Here is a 16,672-nt window from a genome sequence, read left to right as displayed (position 1 = left end):
CTAGTATTCCACTGTGTGTGAATACCATATTGTATTAATCCATTCATTTGTCAGTGGGTAATTTGGTAATTGGTTATACCTCTTGGTGATCAGGAGTAATGATGCAGTGAACACATTTTTGCAAATATCTGTCTGAGACTCTGCCTTCAGTTCTTCTGCATATATACGCAAAAGTGGGATTGCTGGGTCATATGGTAATTCTATTTTTTTATTTTTTGAGATACTGCCATGTTTATTTCCCATGATGGTTGCACCATTTTACATTCCCAGCAGTAGTGTACAAGAGTTCCAGTTAGTCCACAGCCTCATTAACCCTTATTCCTTTTTGTTTGTTTTCTGATTTTTTGATGGTAGCCATTCTAATGGGTGTGGGCCAATATCTCATCGAGGTTTGATTTACATTTCTTTAATGATTAGTGATGCTGAGTATCTTCTCATATGCTCACTATTCATTTGTACATCATCTTTGGAGAATGTTTGAGTCCTCTGCCCATTTTTCAATCAGGTTATTTGATTTTGTTATTGTTGAGTTATAAGAATTCTTGAATATTCTGGGTATTGCTCCCACATCACATATGATTTTTACATTTTTTGTTCAGTTCTACAGGTTGATTTGTTCAATTCTGCCTTTCACATTGTTGATTGTGTCCATTGATGTACAGAATTTTTTGAGTTTGAGATCAGTTTATGTATTGTTGCTTTGTTGCCTGTGCTTTTGGTGTTTTTGTCAAGAAAATTTTGCCACATTTAATGTCATGAATATTTTCTCCTGTGTTTTGTTCTAGGAGTTTTATAGTTTGGGGTTTTAGATATTTAATCCTTTTTGAGTTAATTTTTGTGTGTGGTATTTTACGTCAATATATTACATTCTTTTTTACATGTAAATATTCAGTGGATATTCAGTTTTCCCAGCAACATCTGTTTAAAAGATTATTCTTTTCACATTGAATGTTCTTAGTACTCTTGTTGAAGATCATTTGACCATATGATTGAGGATTATTTCTGACCTTTCTATTCCTTAGTCTACATGTGTGTCTTTATGTCAGAACTATACTGCTTTGATTACTGTAGGTTTGTAGTTTGTCTTGAATCGGGGGTTTGACACCTTCAACTTCGTTCTTTTTCAAGACTGTTTTAACTATTTAGGAGTTGGCTTGACATTACGTATAAATACTAGGATGGAGTTTTCTTTATCTTCAAACACTCTGTTTGAAGATATTGGTATTGATAAGGGTTGCGTTGCTTCTGTAGACTGACATCTTAATAAGTCTTCCAGTCTGCGATATGAGATATCTTTACATTTATTCATGTCTTCAATTTCTTTCAGAAATGTAGTTTTTCAGGGTACGTGAAATCTTTCCTTCTTGGTTAATTTTATTCTTAAGTTTTCTTAATTTCCTTTTTGGATTGTTCATTGTTAGTGAACTGATTTTTAAGAATCAAAATCATTTGTATCTTGCAAGTTCAGTGAAATTGTTAATTAGTTCTAACACTTTTTAATTTATATTGTGGAAGCTTTAGTATTTTCTACATACAAGATTATATCATCTCCAACAGACATAATTTATCTTTGTTTTTTGATTGGGATGCCTTTTTAAACTAATTAATTAATTTTCTTACCTAAATGCTCTGACTCAGAGTTACAGTTCTGTATTAAATAGAAGTGGTGGAAGTGATCAGCCTTATTTTATTCCAGATCTTAAAGGAAAAGCTTTCAGTATTGAGTATGATGTTTGTTGTGAGTTTTTCATATATGGCTTTTTATGTTGAGTTTCCTTCTCTTGCTTTTTTATTTCTTATCATAGCAGGGTGTTCAGTTTTGTCTAACCCTTTTTCTCAATCAGTTGAGTTGATCATTGGTATTTTTCCCTTTATTCTGTTAATGTGGTATATTACATTGATTGGTTTGAAAATCCTACTTGGTTGTGGTGTATAATCCATAATGTGCTGTTGAATTCAGTTTGCTAGTACAGTATTTTGGTGAGGATTTTTGCATCAGTATTCATCAGGGATATTGATCTCTAATTCCCTTGTTTGTAAAACATATTAAAAAAGAAAAGGATCTTAAATCAACAACCTAACTTGACAAGTTAAGGTACTAGAAGAAGAAGATACTCATCCCACAATTAGCAAGAGGAAGTAAATAATAAAGATTAGCACTGAATTAAAAGACAAGAGAGAAGAAATAGGGAAATAACTGAAACCAAACTGCTCTTTGAAAAGATCAATAAAATTGACAAATGGAATAATAATGAAGAGAAGACTCAAATTGCTGAAATCAAATGAAACTGGAGATATGACACCTGGTCGCAAAATATGTCAGATTCTAAGAAAACGGTATGAAGTATTATACATCACCAAGTTAAGTAAAGTAGAAGTGGATAAATACCTAGAAACATTAACCCTACCAGAACTAACTCATGAATAGACATAAAACTAGTAAGGAGAATGCATCAGTAATCAAAAATCTTACAACAAAGAAAAGCACTGGACCTGATGATGTCACTTGTGAATTCTGTCAAACATTCAAATAACATCATAGCAATCATTCTAAAATTTTTTTAAAAGTTGAGGAGGGAATGCTCCTCATTTGAGTCCAGCATTACCCTGGTACTTCAGCCAGAGAAAGACACTATAAGAAACCTACAGACGGGTATCCCTTGTAAACCATGATATACAATAATCAACAATATACTAACAAATTGAATTCAGCAGCATATTAAAATGATAATACACAGTGAATAAGTGGGAGTTATTCCTGGAGTGTAGAGTGTAGGTTCAGTATATGAAAATAAATATAATCAAATTAACAATAAGGGAAAAAAATACATAATAGTCTCAATTGCTGCAGAAAAACATTTGGCGAAATTCTTTCAGCATTTTGAATATATCATCACTCTTCTAGCCTGCAGGTTTCTGCTAGAGAAATTTCTGATAATCATATATAGGTTCTGATAATCATATATAAGTTCTCTTGTATGTGACAAGTTATTTTTCTCTTGCTCTTTTTGAGATTCTCTTTTAGTCTGACTTCTAACAGTTTGATTATTAGGTGTCTTGGCATGGCTGTCTACTTCTTGGAGTTCCTTGTTGAAATTCTCATTTTGTTTCTGTATAATTTTCTGGTTTTGTTTAGTTATCTATCCGTGTTCTCTTTCATGTCATTCTGCATTTTTAAGACGGTTTAAAGAAATTCTTCTACGGGGTTGGTTTTTTGGACTTCTTCTTTTGATTAGGTCAGATTTCCCTAATCCCTAATGTTTTCATGTGTTCTATAATTTTGTTGTTGAGATTTTGGGCATTGGAGAAAATAGCTGCTGGTTCCAGTCTTTACTGACTGGCTTCCTGTAGGGGAAACCTTCACCAGTCAGCCCAGATAGATCTTTCAGACCTTCCTGGGCCTTCATGTCTTTGGCTTTGTGTGCTTTTCTCCAACTATATGTGGGTACTTTTGGCCATGTTCATTTGGCCATGTTCATTTGGCCATGTTCATTTCCATGTTTCTCATTAAGAGTTCTTGGTTTCAGTTTAACTAATCTCTTGCTCCTCCTGTCTTCCCTGTTGAACTGCAGAGTTCTGCTATAACATGCTGTGGCACTCATCTGTTTTCAGTGGCCTCGAACACTATGCCACTGTCAGGCCATTTGGAAATCCCTAGGAAAGCCGGAAATCTAGACCTAAGTTCCACTTTATTCCTTCTGTCCTGAGAAAGGAGTCAGTTGGAGCAAGGAATTGGGTATTATTTTTTCTCTTTTACTTTGAGCTACATTGGGTTGGGGAATGACCCAGTGTGAGTCAAACTTCATGAACTCTTATCCTCCTCACAGTTGTCGTTTCTGTTGTTCATGCAGTCATCTGGGTCCAGAAGCCCCATATTAACCAGTTTCTGGCTGTCTTACAATTATATTTTGATCCACATATTGCTGTTAACTTGTCTTTGAGGGAGATCTAGGGCCTGGAGCTTCATATTCTGCCATCTTGCTGACATCAGTCTCCTAGTACTAACTTTTATCTAGAGAAAGATGATACTTTCCTACTCCTAGAATATGTTGAACTACTAGAGTTTGAATATGACAGAAATGCTGTTGTGATCTAAAGGAAGTATCTAACATTGCGGTTTTGAATTACATTTCAAATGATTTGAATAATTACTCAATTGCTCAGTTGTGTCTCAGGGTATTGTATCTTTGTAGTGCAGAGTTTCTCCCTAGACAAAACACAGAGGCTTTGTGAGAAGTAATGGGTCTGTGATGTTGGAGAAAGGTGTTTTATTTGAGGGAAGGGAGATTGCATGGTCACTTTGTTTCCATTTACCCTAATAATACCCTGTTTTTTGAGAATGATTTATTCCCCTTGCTAAATTACTTAACATGTACCTCTGGATAGAGAGATAAGGGCAGACATAAAATGACAGATGAATACAATTTTAAGATATTTTAGTTCGAATAACGTCAAATGCCAAAGAGAATACTATGCAAGGGAAAAGTGTGTGAAGAAAAATTTAAGTAGGACCCCCTCACCTCCCACCCCAGGAAGTAGTGTTTTAGAGAGAGATGGGATTAATTCTAGGCTTCTGTACTTTCTTACCTGTGCTTTGTTAAATCACTCAATTTCTTAGAGCCTCAGGTTCCTAATTCATAGAACAAATTTCACAAAATCTGTGTAACTTCAGTTATGAAAGTCTTAGTTAAGTCTTGCTCTTGGACCAAGTGTCATCTCTCTTGTCCTCCGCAAAACACCCATACACATAAAGCTTTCATTGTAGGTTTAGAAATGCCTTATTTTCAGTCAGCCATGGAACTCCCTTAAGACGATTTCCTTAAAAGCAATTTTGAACACAAACCAGATGATGAGAAAGAGGAATGACAGACATTTTTTTCAAGAAATTCCTGAAGGACAGGTATCAGTGACTTTCGCTAGAGGAGTTTTAAGCATATTTTTGACCAAGAAAAATGGATCCAGAAAGAAATGGAGAAGCCAAAGTTTAAGACCAAGGCCTTTTTACACACGGAACATACACAGTGGGATCAGTAGCCCAGGTAAAAGGGCAAAAAGAACATTAGAATTGAATGGGTGGCTGATTTTTTTGAGTTGTAAGAAAAAATTAAATAGCTTTTGTTAGCAACAGAAGAACTCAACGAAAGATGATAGCGAATTTCTCTTGTTTTAATAATTGTCTACTTCATATAAAGTTTTTGAATGAGAATGTTTAAATATGGCAAAACAAAAGTGAAAGACTCTGTGATCTTCAAGTGACCATGTGGAGATATGTGTGTGTATATGTATTTATGTAATCTGTATGGATACTTCAGATGTTTTCTTGATCTACTTTCCCCCTCTAATCCTACCTTTATGAAATCATGTTTTATCTTAATTGGCTTTTCATTTTATTTATTTAAGAGCAGTCTACACCTTTAAGTATCTATATTTTCTCAGTATTTGATGGGCATTTTATAGATTCTTTTGTTAAGTAAAAGATAACTAAGAACTTTGTATTTTTTCTGGAATATTGTATCTAATATTAAGACTTTTATGTTTTCTTGTTATAACTACTGGTACAACAATGTAAATTTATTGAGTAACAATATTTATAAAAATTTTACTTTTTCACTTCTATTTATTTCATTTTTATAGCCATCTCTTACTGATTGTAAAGACGTGATTACCATACACATTAAAATTGGAACGATTCATTATTTTTTTAATACTTAATACAAGTATACCTTTTGTTCCCTTCTACTTTTAGGTAATGAAATGGTCTCTGCAAGATGGTCTATCTTTGAATTGGAGATATTTAAGGCTGACATATGCTGGTACTTCAACTCTTATAAGTGGACTATAATTTCTTCTCTTACGACGACTAAATAAACAGACAAAATAGCAAAAATCTGTTCTGTGTCGAGTATGACTGCCACCACTCGTGGCTCTCCAGTAGGAGGGAATGACAGCCAGGGCCAGGCTCCTGATGGACAGTCTCAGCCCCCCTTCCAGAATCAGGTAGGTAATGAAGGCTGTGTTTTCTTGGGTGCTATGGATTAGTAAACGATGGCCAGATGTCCTGAATAATTTGTAAAGTAATCATAAAAGCTATTGTCATTTTAAGTTACACTTTAAAAAAGTCACTGAGGTTCTTAGTAAAAGGAACCGTACTGTACGTATGCTTGAGAATGTACCTCTACTTTATTTTATATGTAAGGCCCTCTGAGCATGAGGGCAAAAGAGTTAAATCAGTCATTGTATCCTTTAGTTATCAGCATAGATTCAAGTCAGCTGTTTTTGTTGACATCCCATCTTTGTACCCACATGTACCTTATGCATCTGGTTAAGTAATATAATATCTAATCTTCAGATGTTCCATATCTTTAGATTAAAAATTCCACGTCTTTAAAATGAAGATAAATGAAATAATGTAAGTAAAGAGTTTGACAGATTTTAGTGCCAAAGTTTTGTGCTGGCCTACACGGAAATAGTTTTTTTCCTTTCTCTGGAAGAATTTGTATAAAATAAATTTATTCAAAGCTTAATTAACATTAATTCTTTGATTCTAATATCAGATATTGGTCATTTGTATTTATTATGTCTTAGGGGATTAATCAGTTTCATTAAACTTTGCAAAATAGAGTTCTGGAAAGGTATTGCCTTTTATTTTTTTCCTCCCATGTGTAATTTTTTTTCATGTTCATTAGATCATTCCTTTTGTTTTCCTGGGGTTTAATTTGTTGTTCATTTTCTAGTTTCCTGATAATGAACTTTAAATAATTGTTCAGCTTTTCTTTCACTTTTTCCATTTTCTAAAACACGCAATTTATACTATAAATTTTTGCTAAACCATATCCTGTAACTTTTTTTTTTTTTTTTTTGTGGTAAGGGGGCCTCTCACAGTTGTGGCCTCTCCCGTTGCGGAGCACAGGCTCCGGACGCGCAGGCTCAGCAGCCATGGCTCATGGGCCCAGCCGCTCCGCGGCATGTGGGATCTTCCCAGACTGGGGCACGAACCCGTGTCCCCTGCATCGGCAGGCGGACTCTCAACTACTGCGCCACCAGGGAAACCCTGTATCCCATAACTTTTGATATGTTTATGGTTAGTGTTACTCAGTTAACATTTTAAAATTTGCATGGTAATCTTTCTTTGTAAGGATTCTTTATAAACACCATGCTTCGTTTTCAAGCAGTTAGAGATTTTCTGTTTAACTTTCTGTCATTGGTTTGTAGCTTAATTCCTCTGTTATTAGAGAATCTATTCTCAGTGATGCCACACTTAGGAACTTTTTGAGGGTTGGTATGTTACTCAACATAGGGTTAATTTCACTTCTGCTTGGCAAAAATACTATATATTATGTATGCTGTAACATTCATTATGCATGTCAGTTGTTTCCAGTTTTCTCAGTATTCATTGCATATGTTTTATATAACCTTGTTTTATTTTGTTTTAAATCTGCTGGTTTTATTACTCGTTGAGAATTCTGTTGATCTCCACCTGGGATTGTGGGCTTGCCCATTCCACTTTTATATGCTATATTAATTTTAGCTAGACATATTTTGAACCAGTAAGATGCATTCACATTGAAAATAGTGATTTTGCGGGGAGGGGGTTTTTGACTCATTAATCTTTACGTGCACACCTCTTATGTGTGTAGAGATCTCTTTAATTAATTTTATAAATTTATTTATATATTTTATATTTGGCTGCATAGGGTCTTTGTTGTGGTTCTTGGACTTCTCATTGTGGTGGCTTGTCCTGTTGAGGAGCATGGGCTCTAGGTGTGCAGGCTTCAGTAGCTGTGGCTTGTGAGCTCTAGAGCACAGACTCAATAGTTGTGGCACATGGGCTCAGTAGTTGTGGCTCGTGGGCTCTAGAGCTCAGGCTCAGTAGTTGTGGCGCATGGGCTTAGTTGCTCTGCAGCATGTGGGATCTTCCCAGGCCAAGGCTCGAACCGTGTCCGTTGCATTGGCAGACGAATTCTTAACCACTACGCCAACAAGGAAGTCCTAGAGATCTCTTTAATCTCTAGTAACTCTTCCTACCTCAAAGCCTAACTCTCACATATTAGTATAGGTGCACCACTTTGCAGGGAGGGTGGAAAGTTATTGTTATGAAGGATATCTCATCCTTTTCTTTTTTAAACACCATTTGTTATTTTTACTGTCGTCTTTCATTAATTCCCCTGGGTACTACTGTTTTAAGTTATTCTCTTTTGTACTTTTTACTTGTGTTTAATGGGATTTTAGGTTTAGAGCAGACTTGAGCAGAAAGTATAGAGTACCTCCCTATACTACCCTCACACCCTGCACCACAACCATCCTTGTTAAAATCAATGAATCTATATTGACAGATCATTATCACTCAAACTCTATAGTTTACATTATGGTTCACTTGCATGTTATCTTCTGGGAGGATTACAGTATTGTGTTTTACATTTAGGTTTCTGATCCACTTTGAGTTTTCATCCTGAAGGGTGTATTGTCTTGTTTCTGAATTCATTACTTTGCTTGTGGATATCCAGTTGTTACAACATTATTTATTGTAAGGATGTCTTTTCACCATTGTTATTGTCTTTGTTCCTTTGTCAAAGATCAGTTGACTGTTGGTATGGGTCTATTTCTATATGTTTCTTCATTCCTTGAACTTTATATTTGTTTTTAGTATGTAAACTTTTAGACAGTTTTCAGCAAATGCAACATCAAGTTGAATTTCCTTTTTTTTTTTCAGTATGCGGGCCTCTCACTGTTGGTGAAGAAGGAAAAAGAAATTCGTGCTAGGTTTGCAGTTCCACCTCTAACTGCAAAAGTTATAGCCACAGTGCATGATAAATGCTTAGTTTAGATGGAAAAGGCATTACATTTGTACAAGGTGTTTTTTTGTTTGTTTTTTGGTTGTTTTGAGGTACTCGGGGCCTCTCACTGTTGTGGCCTCTCCCGTTGCGGAGTACAGGCTCCAGACACTCAGGCTCAGCAGCCATGGCTCATGGACCTAATCGCTCCGCGGCATGTGGGATCTTCCCGGATTGGGGCACAAACCCGCGTCCCCTGCATCGGCAGGCGGACTCTCAACCACTGCGCCACCACGGAAGGCCAAATTTTGCTTTTGATCCACTCAATCTTTGTCTTTTAATTAGTATATTTAGACTACTGATGCTTAAAGTGATTATTGAAATAATTGGATTAATACCTTCTGTATTTGTTAACTGTTTTCTGTTCATTGCTCTTGTCCTTTGTTCCTGGTTTTGTGTGCCACTTTCCACCTTTTGTGGTTTTAATTGAGCATTTTATGATTCTCATTTCTCTCCTTTTTTTAGCATATCAGTCATAATTTTTTTCCTTTATAGTGGTTACCTTAGTGTTTGCAGTATACGTTTCTAACTAATCTGCACATTCACTTTCAAATAACACGATAACAGTTATATGGGTAGTTTAAGTTCATTATAATAAATTATTCATAACTCCTCCCTCTGGTTCTTTATATCACTGCCATTATTTATTTCATTCACCCCAAATCTATTATCCTTAAATATATTGTTGCTTACATTATTTTGGACACATTATGAGTTCACATAAGAACTAAGATAACGAAAGTATTTATTTTGTCTTCACTTACTCCTTTTCTAATGCTTTTCCTTTCTTTATGTTGAACTGAGTTTCTGACCCGTATCACTTTTTTTCTCTTTGAAAAACCTAAAATTTCGTGCAAGGCAGAACTACTGACTATAAATCCCCTTAAATTTTGTCTTAAAGATTCCTCCTTCACTTTGAAGTATGTTAGTTTCCAGGACAGAGATTTCTAGATGGGTGGTTGTTTTCTCTTAACTCTTTGTTTTTTAATTTTTATTGGAGTATAGTTGATTTACAATGTTGTGTTAGTTTCTGCTGTACAGCAAAGTGAATCAGTTATAAATATCCATGTACCCATTCTTTTATAGATTCCTTTCTTTATAGGTCATTACAGAGTATTAAGTAGAATTCCCTGTGCTATACAGTAGTTCCTTATTAGTCACCTATTTTATATAGTGCTGTGTATATGTCAATTCCAATCTCCCAATTAATCCCTCCCCCTCTTACCCCCTTAACTCTTGAAATATTGTGGGGTTATTTTTCCTTCATGGCTTCTGAGGAAAAGTCTGCTGTAACTTTTTTTAAATAATTTTTTTGATATGGACCATTTTTAAAGTCTTTATTGAATTTGATACAGTATTGGTTCTGTTTTATGGTTTTTTTAGAGGCATGTGGGAGCTTATTTAGCTCCCTAACTAGGGATTGAACCTATGCCTCCTGCATAGAAAGGTGAAGTCTTTTTTTTTTTTTTCTCTTTTTTCAGTACGCAGGCCACTCACTGTTGTGGCCTCTTCCATTGCGGAGCACAGGCTCCGGATGCACAGGCTCAACGGCCATGGCTCATGGGCCCAGCCGCTCCACGGCATGTGGGATCCTCCTGGACCAGGGCACGAACCCATGTCCCCTGCATTGGCAGGCGGACTGTCAACCACTGTGCCACCAGGGAAGCCCGGAAGGTGAAGTCTTAACCACTGGATGACCAGGGAAGTCCCAGCCTGCTGTAACTTTTATCCTTGCTCATTTATAGGAAAGATTCCCCAGCCCCCCAACTAATGACTTCTTTCAAGATTTTTCTTTACCATTTACTTTTTGCAGTTTGAATATGATATGCCTAGGTGCTTTTCTTTCTTTCTTTTTCAAACATTTATCCTGCTTGTTTTTCTCTGAGGTTTTTGGATCTGTACTTTGGTGTAAGACATTAATTTGGGGAAAATTCTCAGTCATTGTTTCAAATATTTCTTTTTTTTTTTCTCTCTTTCTGCATTCTGGAATTCCAAGTATGCACATGTTACACCTTTTGTAGTAGTCCTTCAGTTTGTTCCTCTTTTTTCTTATCTTTTTTCTCTTTGCTTTCCAGTGTTGGAAGTTTCTCTGGACATATGATTAACCTTAGAGATTCTTTCCTCAGCTGTGTCTAGTTTACTAAGGAGCCCATCACAGGCATTCTAAATTATTGTTACACCATTTTTGATCGCTTGCATTTCCTTCTGGTTCTTTATTAGAATGTCATCTCTCTGCTTACATTACCCATATCTTCTTTAATGTTTACATTTTCCATTAGTGTCCTTGGCACATTAGCTGTAGTTAAAGTTTTGATCTGATAATTCCATCATCCCTCCCGTATTTGAGTCTGATGCCTGCTTTGTCTCTTCAAGCTATGTTGATTATCTTTTAGTATGCCTTGTAATTTTTTGTTGAAATCTGTACATACTATATTGGATGGTAGTAAGGAGGGACAGGATTACTGGAGAGGGCTAGTATTGGGTGTTTCTCTTTTCCCCTCGTGGAAGCCTATATAGCAGGCTAGAATTTGCTGTTTTCCTTATTTCGGGTTGGTTAGGTTCTGATAAAAACCTAGGCGATTAGGCTCTGGAAAAGTTTTTCCTGAGGATAGGCGCTATTAAGAACAGAATGCTTGGGGACATATTTCAGAATGGCTACTTTGTACCACCTCCTCCTCCTTCAAACACAAGGGAATTTTTCTCTGATCTTCACTGTGATAACTTGATAGGACTTCTGGAAGTAAAACTCAGAAAAGTGTGGGGGTTTCCTTAAGTTTAGACCCCCCTGGAGTTTTTAAACTCTCAGACTTTCCATACTCTGCTTCCAGCAGTTAATGAATTAACAGTTTAGGTTTTCTTATCCCAGTACAGTAGTATCCCTCCCCTGCACCTTATCCCCAAGGAATACATTCCGAGACCCACAGTGGATGCTTGAAATTTCAGGTGGCACCGAACCCTGTATATATAGTGTGCTTTTTCCTAACCATTGATACCTATGATAAAGTTTAATTTGTAAATTATGCACAGTAAGAGGTGTACAATTTTATTAATAATAAGATAGACAATTGTTGGGGACTTCCCTGGCTGTCCAGTGGTTAAGACTCTGACCTCCCTGTACAGGGGGCACAAGTTTGATCCCTGGTTGGAGAACTAATATCCCTCATGCCACATGGCAGCCTAAAATAAATAAATAATTAAATAAAATAGAAAAATTGCAGTAATAACATACTATAATAAAAATCATGTGAATGTGGTCTCTCAAAACACCTTGTACAGGCTTCCCTGGTGGTGCAGTGGTTGAGAGTCCGCCTGCCGATGCAGGGGACACGGATTCGTGCCCCGATCCGGGAAGATCCCATATGCCATGGAGCGGCTAGGCCTGTGAGCCATGGCTGCTGAGCCTGCGCGTGTGGAGCCTGTACTCCGCAACGGGAGAGGCCACAACAGTGAGAGGCCCAAGTACCGCAAAAAAAAACAACCAAAAAACAAACAAAAAAACACCTTGTACAAATGTAATGCCTTTTCCATCTAAACTAAGCATTTATCATGCACTGTGTCTATACCTTTTGCAGTTAGAGGTGGAACTGCAAACCTAGCATGAATTTCTCTTTCCTTCTTCACAGTTTCACAGGTAGAAAATTCATTCTTACCATAGGTGTTAGTAGCCTTATATGATTTTTTTTCTTCCCTTGTTAATTCAAGAACTTTCAGCTTTTCACCTTAAGAACTTTACAGCTTTTCTTTGGCATTTCTGAATTGCCAGAATCACTATGCTTGTGCTTGGTGGTGATAATTAAGTAAAATAAGGGCTTCTTGTAAGAACACAAGCACTGCATTACGAGGACAATCTGATAGCCAGGTGATAACCAAAGTGATAATATTCTTGTCCAGTGCAGGACCGGTTGGGCAGGAGCAGGATGCCTTGAGATTTCATCAAGTTACTCAGGGCCCACAATTTGAAAACTTGTGAAGTGTTTATTTCTTGAATTTTCCATTCCATAGATTTAAACCACAGTTGACTGTGGGTAACTGAAACTGCAGAAAGCAAAACTGCAGCTAAGAGAGGGATTACTGGTCTGGTTTCCATGGAGGTTTCTGCTTGTGATTTTCTGCTCTGGTAATTTTTGATTCTTTGTGTCCCCCCCAACTCTATTTTGATTTTGTGTGCAGCAGTTTTCCCCTTTGACCTTAATTATCTGCTCAATGTGAGAAGAGTTGTTGATTTTCATTTTATTCATCTCTTTTATTTTTTAAATATTCCCTTACTGGTTCTTTTTGAAGTATAGTTAATTTACAGTGTTGTGTTAGTTTCAAGTGTACTGCAATATTATTTAGCTCTTTTAATTGTTAGTAAGGAGTGACAGCTTACAGGCTCCTTACATATTGGACTGGAAACCAGCAGTCTCTTCCTATACTTTTACTTTCTTCTTTTTTGTGTACTTGTATTTAAGTATCTATATTTTATGTAGCCTATGGCTAAGTTGTTTTTTTTTTTTTTTGTAACTTAAAACAACACCCCTTTTCTCACAGTTTTGGTGAATGAAGAATTTGAGAGTGGATTAGCTGACTGGCTCTGCCTCAGTATCTTTTTTTATGGTTGCGGTCAGCATGTCACCTTGGATTATAGTTTTCTGGAGATTTGACTCGGGTGGGGACTTCATTTCCACAGTGGCTCACTCAGATGACTTTTGGCTGGGGATCTCAGTTCCTTACCACATGGGCCTCTGTACCTGTGCACATTGCCTTCAAGACACTGTTACAAGTGTCTTCAGGACATGGTACTTAACTTTTTCCGGAAAGATAGCTCTAAGAGAGTCACCAGAAGTTATGATGACTTCTGTAATGTAGCCTCAAAAGTTACTCTTTTCCACACTTTGCATAAAGATTTGTAATTACGGAGGTTCAGTACAACTATATTGTATTATCAGTAAACATTACAGAAACTGATGTTCTCTAATTTTAATCTGGTTAATTCATGTAGTACAGTGTAGCTATGAATTAACTTTTGTAGGGTTCTTAATTATGTGGAAGAATACTCATAGGTTGACAGGAAAAGATATCCGTGTGATTTCCATTTTGTCAAATATTTACAGATATATATTGACAATAAAAATTTATATTTTCACATAACCTGTGTTGGCATCTGAATTGCTAAATATTGTACATGTTATAAAAATTTAAATCTATAATATTTAATTTTAAGGCCTCATCACCTGATTCCTTCAATGAGAATTCCCCACCAGCTCGTCCAGATGAACAAGGTCAAGGTGATGCTCCACCACAGCACGAAGATGAGGAACCTGCATTTCCACATACTGACCTGGCAAAGTTGGATGACATGATCAACCGGTAAGTTCGTTGTTTTGGGTGGGGTTTGTTGGTTGGTTGTGTGTTTTTGTTTTGTTTCATTTTGGGTTTGCTGTTTTTGTTTTATTTTATTGTAGTATGATTGATTTACAATGTTGTGTTAATTTCTTCTGTACATCAGAGTGGCTCAGTTATACACATATATATTCTTTGTCATCTTTTCCATTGTGGTTTGTCACAGGATTTTTTTAAAAATTAATTATTTGGTTGTGTTGGGTCTTCACTGCTTCACACGGGCTTTCTCTAGTTGCATTGTGTGGGGGCTACTCTTCATTGCGCTGCACAGGCTTCTCATTGCAGTGGCTTCTCTTGTTGCGGAGCTCAGGCTTTAGGCACGCAGGCTTCAGTAGTTGTGGCACATGGGCTCAGTAAGTTGTGGCTTGTGGGCTCTAGAGCACAGGCTCAGTAGTTGTGGCGCACGGGCTTAGTTGCTCTGCAGCATGTAGGATCTTCCTGGACCAGGGATCAAACCCGTGTCCCGTGCATTGGCAGGCGGATTCCTAACCACTGCGCCACCAGGGAAGTCCCTGTCACTGGATATTGAATATAAGTCCCTGTGCTATACAGTAGGACCTTGTTGTTTAGCCATCCTATGTATTATGGTTTGCATCTGCTAATCCCAAACTCCCAGTCCTTCCCTCTTCTAACCTTAGGGTTAGTTTTAATTTTTTTTTTTTAATGGAGGCAATAAACTAAAAAAACCTATCAGCATTGCAGCTGGTAGTAAATGAGAAAAAGTGGACTTCAATGTCACAGTCATCTTACTGTCCTTTTTTTAAAATATATATTTAAATTTATTTATTTATGGGTGCATTGGGTCTTCGTTGCTGCATGTGAGCTCTCTCTAGTTGCAGTGAGCGGGGGCTACTCTTTGTTGTGTGCAGTGCGAGGGCTTCTCATTGTGGTGGCTTTTCTTGTTGCGGAGCACAGGCTCTAGGTGTGTGGGCTTCAGTAGTTGTGGCTCGCGGGCTCTAGAGTGCAGGCTCAGTAGTTGTGGCTCACGGGCTTAGTTGCTCCGCGCTATGTGGGATCTTCCCAGAACAGGGATTGAACCCATGTCCACCATGCATTGGCAGGTGGATTCTTAACCATTGCATGACCAGGGAAGTCCCTTACTGTCTTCTTAATAGCCTTCACATTTTAGTCATTACCAAATACTTCATAACTCATTGTTCCTAATGCAGGCATTTGTATGGAGTTTTTTGGTTTTTGTTTTTTTCTGGTACACGGGCCTCTGTTGTGGCCTCTCCCATTGTGGAGCACAGACTCTGGACGTGCAGGCTCAGTGGCCATGGCTCATGGGCCCAGCTGCTCCGCGGCATGTGGGATCTTCCCGGACCGGGGCACAGGCTGTGTCCCCTGTATCAGCAGGCAGACTCTCAATCACTGCGCCACCTGGGAAGCCCTGTGTATGGAGTTTTTAAAATTGAAAGACAATGATGATAAGGATAAAGCTGTTAAAATATGATGATATGTGATGTTACTTGGTATGTTTCTTACCTAGAACTATATGTGGATATTTCCTTTTGAGTGTTTATGCAGTTCGTTTCTTCATGGTATACTGACTACTAGAGTTGCTAAGTGACTTTTGTTATTTCTACGATGTCCATTTTCTATAGGAGTCCACTTTTTCTCATTATTACCAGTTGCCATGCTGATAAAGTAGTGCTTTTCTAGTTTATTACTTCCAGTTTTTTACGGATCAACGACAGGGTCCTACTGTATAGCACATTACTGTAAGAGATTGTATTATTGTTTACTTTGTCTGATGCTTGTTATTATTACTAGAGTGTACTTCTAATTAGAACCAGAGGACTGAGTTATAGTAAATCCTTAGTGGCAGGGAACTAAAAAAGATGCTTTTCTGTAACTAAAAGTAACCCAAAAAGGTAGTATCAATTTATGTCTAACAGATGATTTGTAATAAGAAATCTTTATCAAAATAAGAATATTTGGGAATTTGCTATAATTCAGGAAAGGGTTTAAGGGATAGATAGAAGTAAGTTCTTTAGGGGAAGTAGTGGGTTGGTAGTGGATATATTCCTAAATGACTGAGCTTTTTTGATATTGGGGAAAATACTAATTGGATATGGTGGTATCTGTATCATTGCTTTGATGTTGAAGTATACTTATTGTATAAAAGCTTGGAGACCATATGAGTCCCATAATCTTCAGGAGAAGTTGATAGATCGTCCTGTGAAGGTGAATTGAGAAACCAGCCATTTGTCTTCTCATTTCTTTTGTCTGTTGTGAAGAAGACAAAAGAAAAGGGTTGTCATACTTGTTTTTTTCTCACTAATAAACCTGAACCTCAAAAGAACACTTTTCCTACTAACCCTAACAACAGGTATACACTTAATAATTATTTTTAGTTTTAGTGGTCTGTGAAAGTTATTAAAGGAATTCTCCCTTAATGCTATGTCTGTAGTTTTAGTACTTTAAAAAATTGTGTGTGTAAATACAGTAGCACCAAG

At 37.0% G+C, this 16,672-nt stretch overlaps 1 protein-coding gene across 1 annotated transcript in view; it reads left to right on the top strand.

The window, feature by feature from the left end:
* Positions 1 to 16,672, top strand: part of LOC132419216 (ubiquitin carboxyl-terminal hydrolase 9X-like) — a 145,878-nt gene that overhangs the window by 14,200 nt on the left and 115,006 nt on the right. Inside the window, exons 2-3 of the mRNA XM_060003206.1 lie at positions 5,747 to 5,997; positions 14,035 to 14,180. Of these exons, the coding sequence (XP_059859189.1) occupies positions 5,905 to 5,997; positions 14,035 to 14,180 (239 nt within the window). The 5' untranslated portion in view covers positions 5,747 to 5,904. The remainder of the gene's footprint in view (positions 1 to 5,746; positions 5,998 to 14,034; positions 14,181 to 16,672) is intronic.

The sequence above is a fragment of the Delphinus delphis genome, chromosome Y (genome assembly GCF_949987515.2).
Source record: "Delphinus delphis chromosome Y, mDelDel1.2, whole genome shotgun sequence".
Classification (NCBI taxonomy): Eukaryota; Metazoa; Chordata; class Mammalia; order Artiodactyla; family Delphinidae; genus Delphinus; species Delphinus delphis.
Note: the sequence above shows the minus strand (reverse complement) of the source record. Positions and strands in the feature narration are given on the sequence as shown.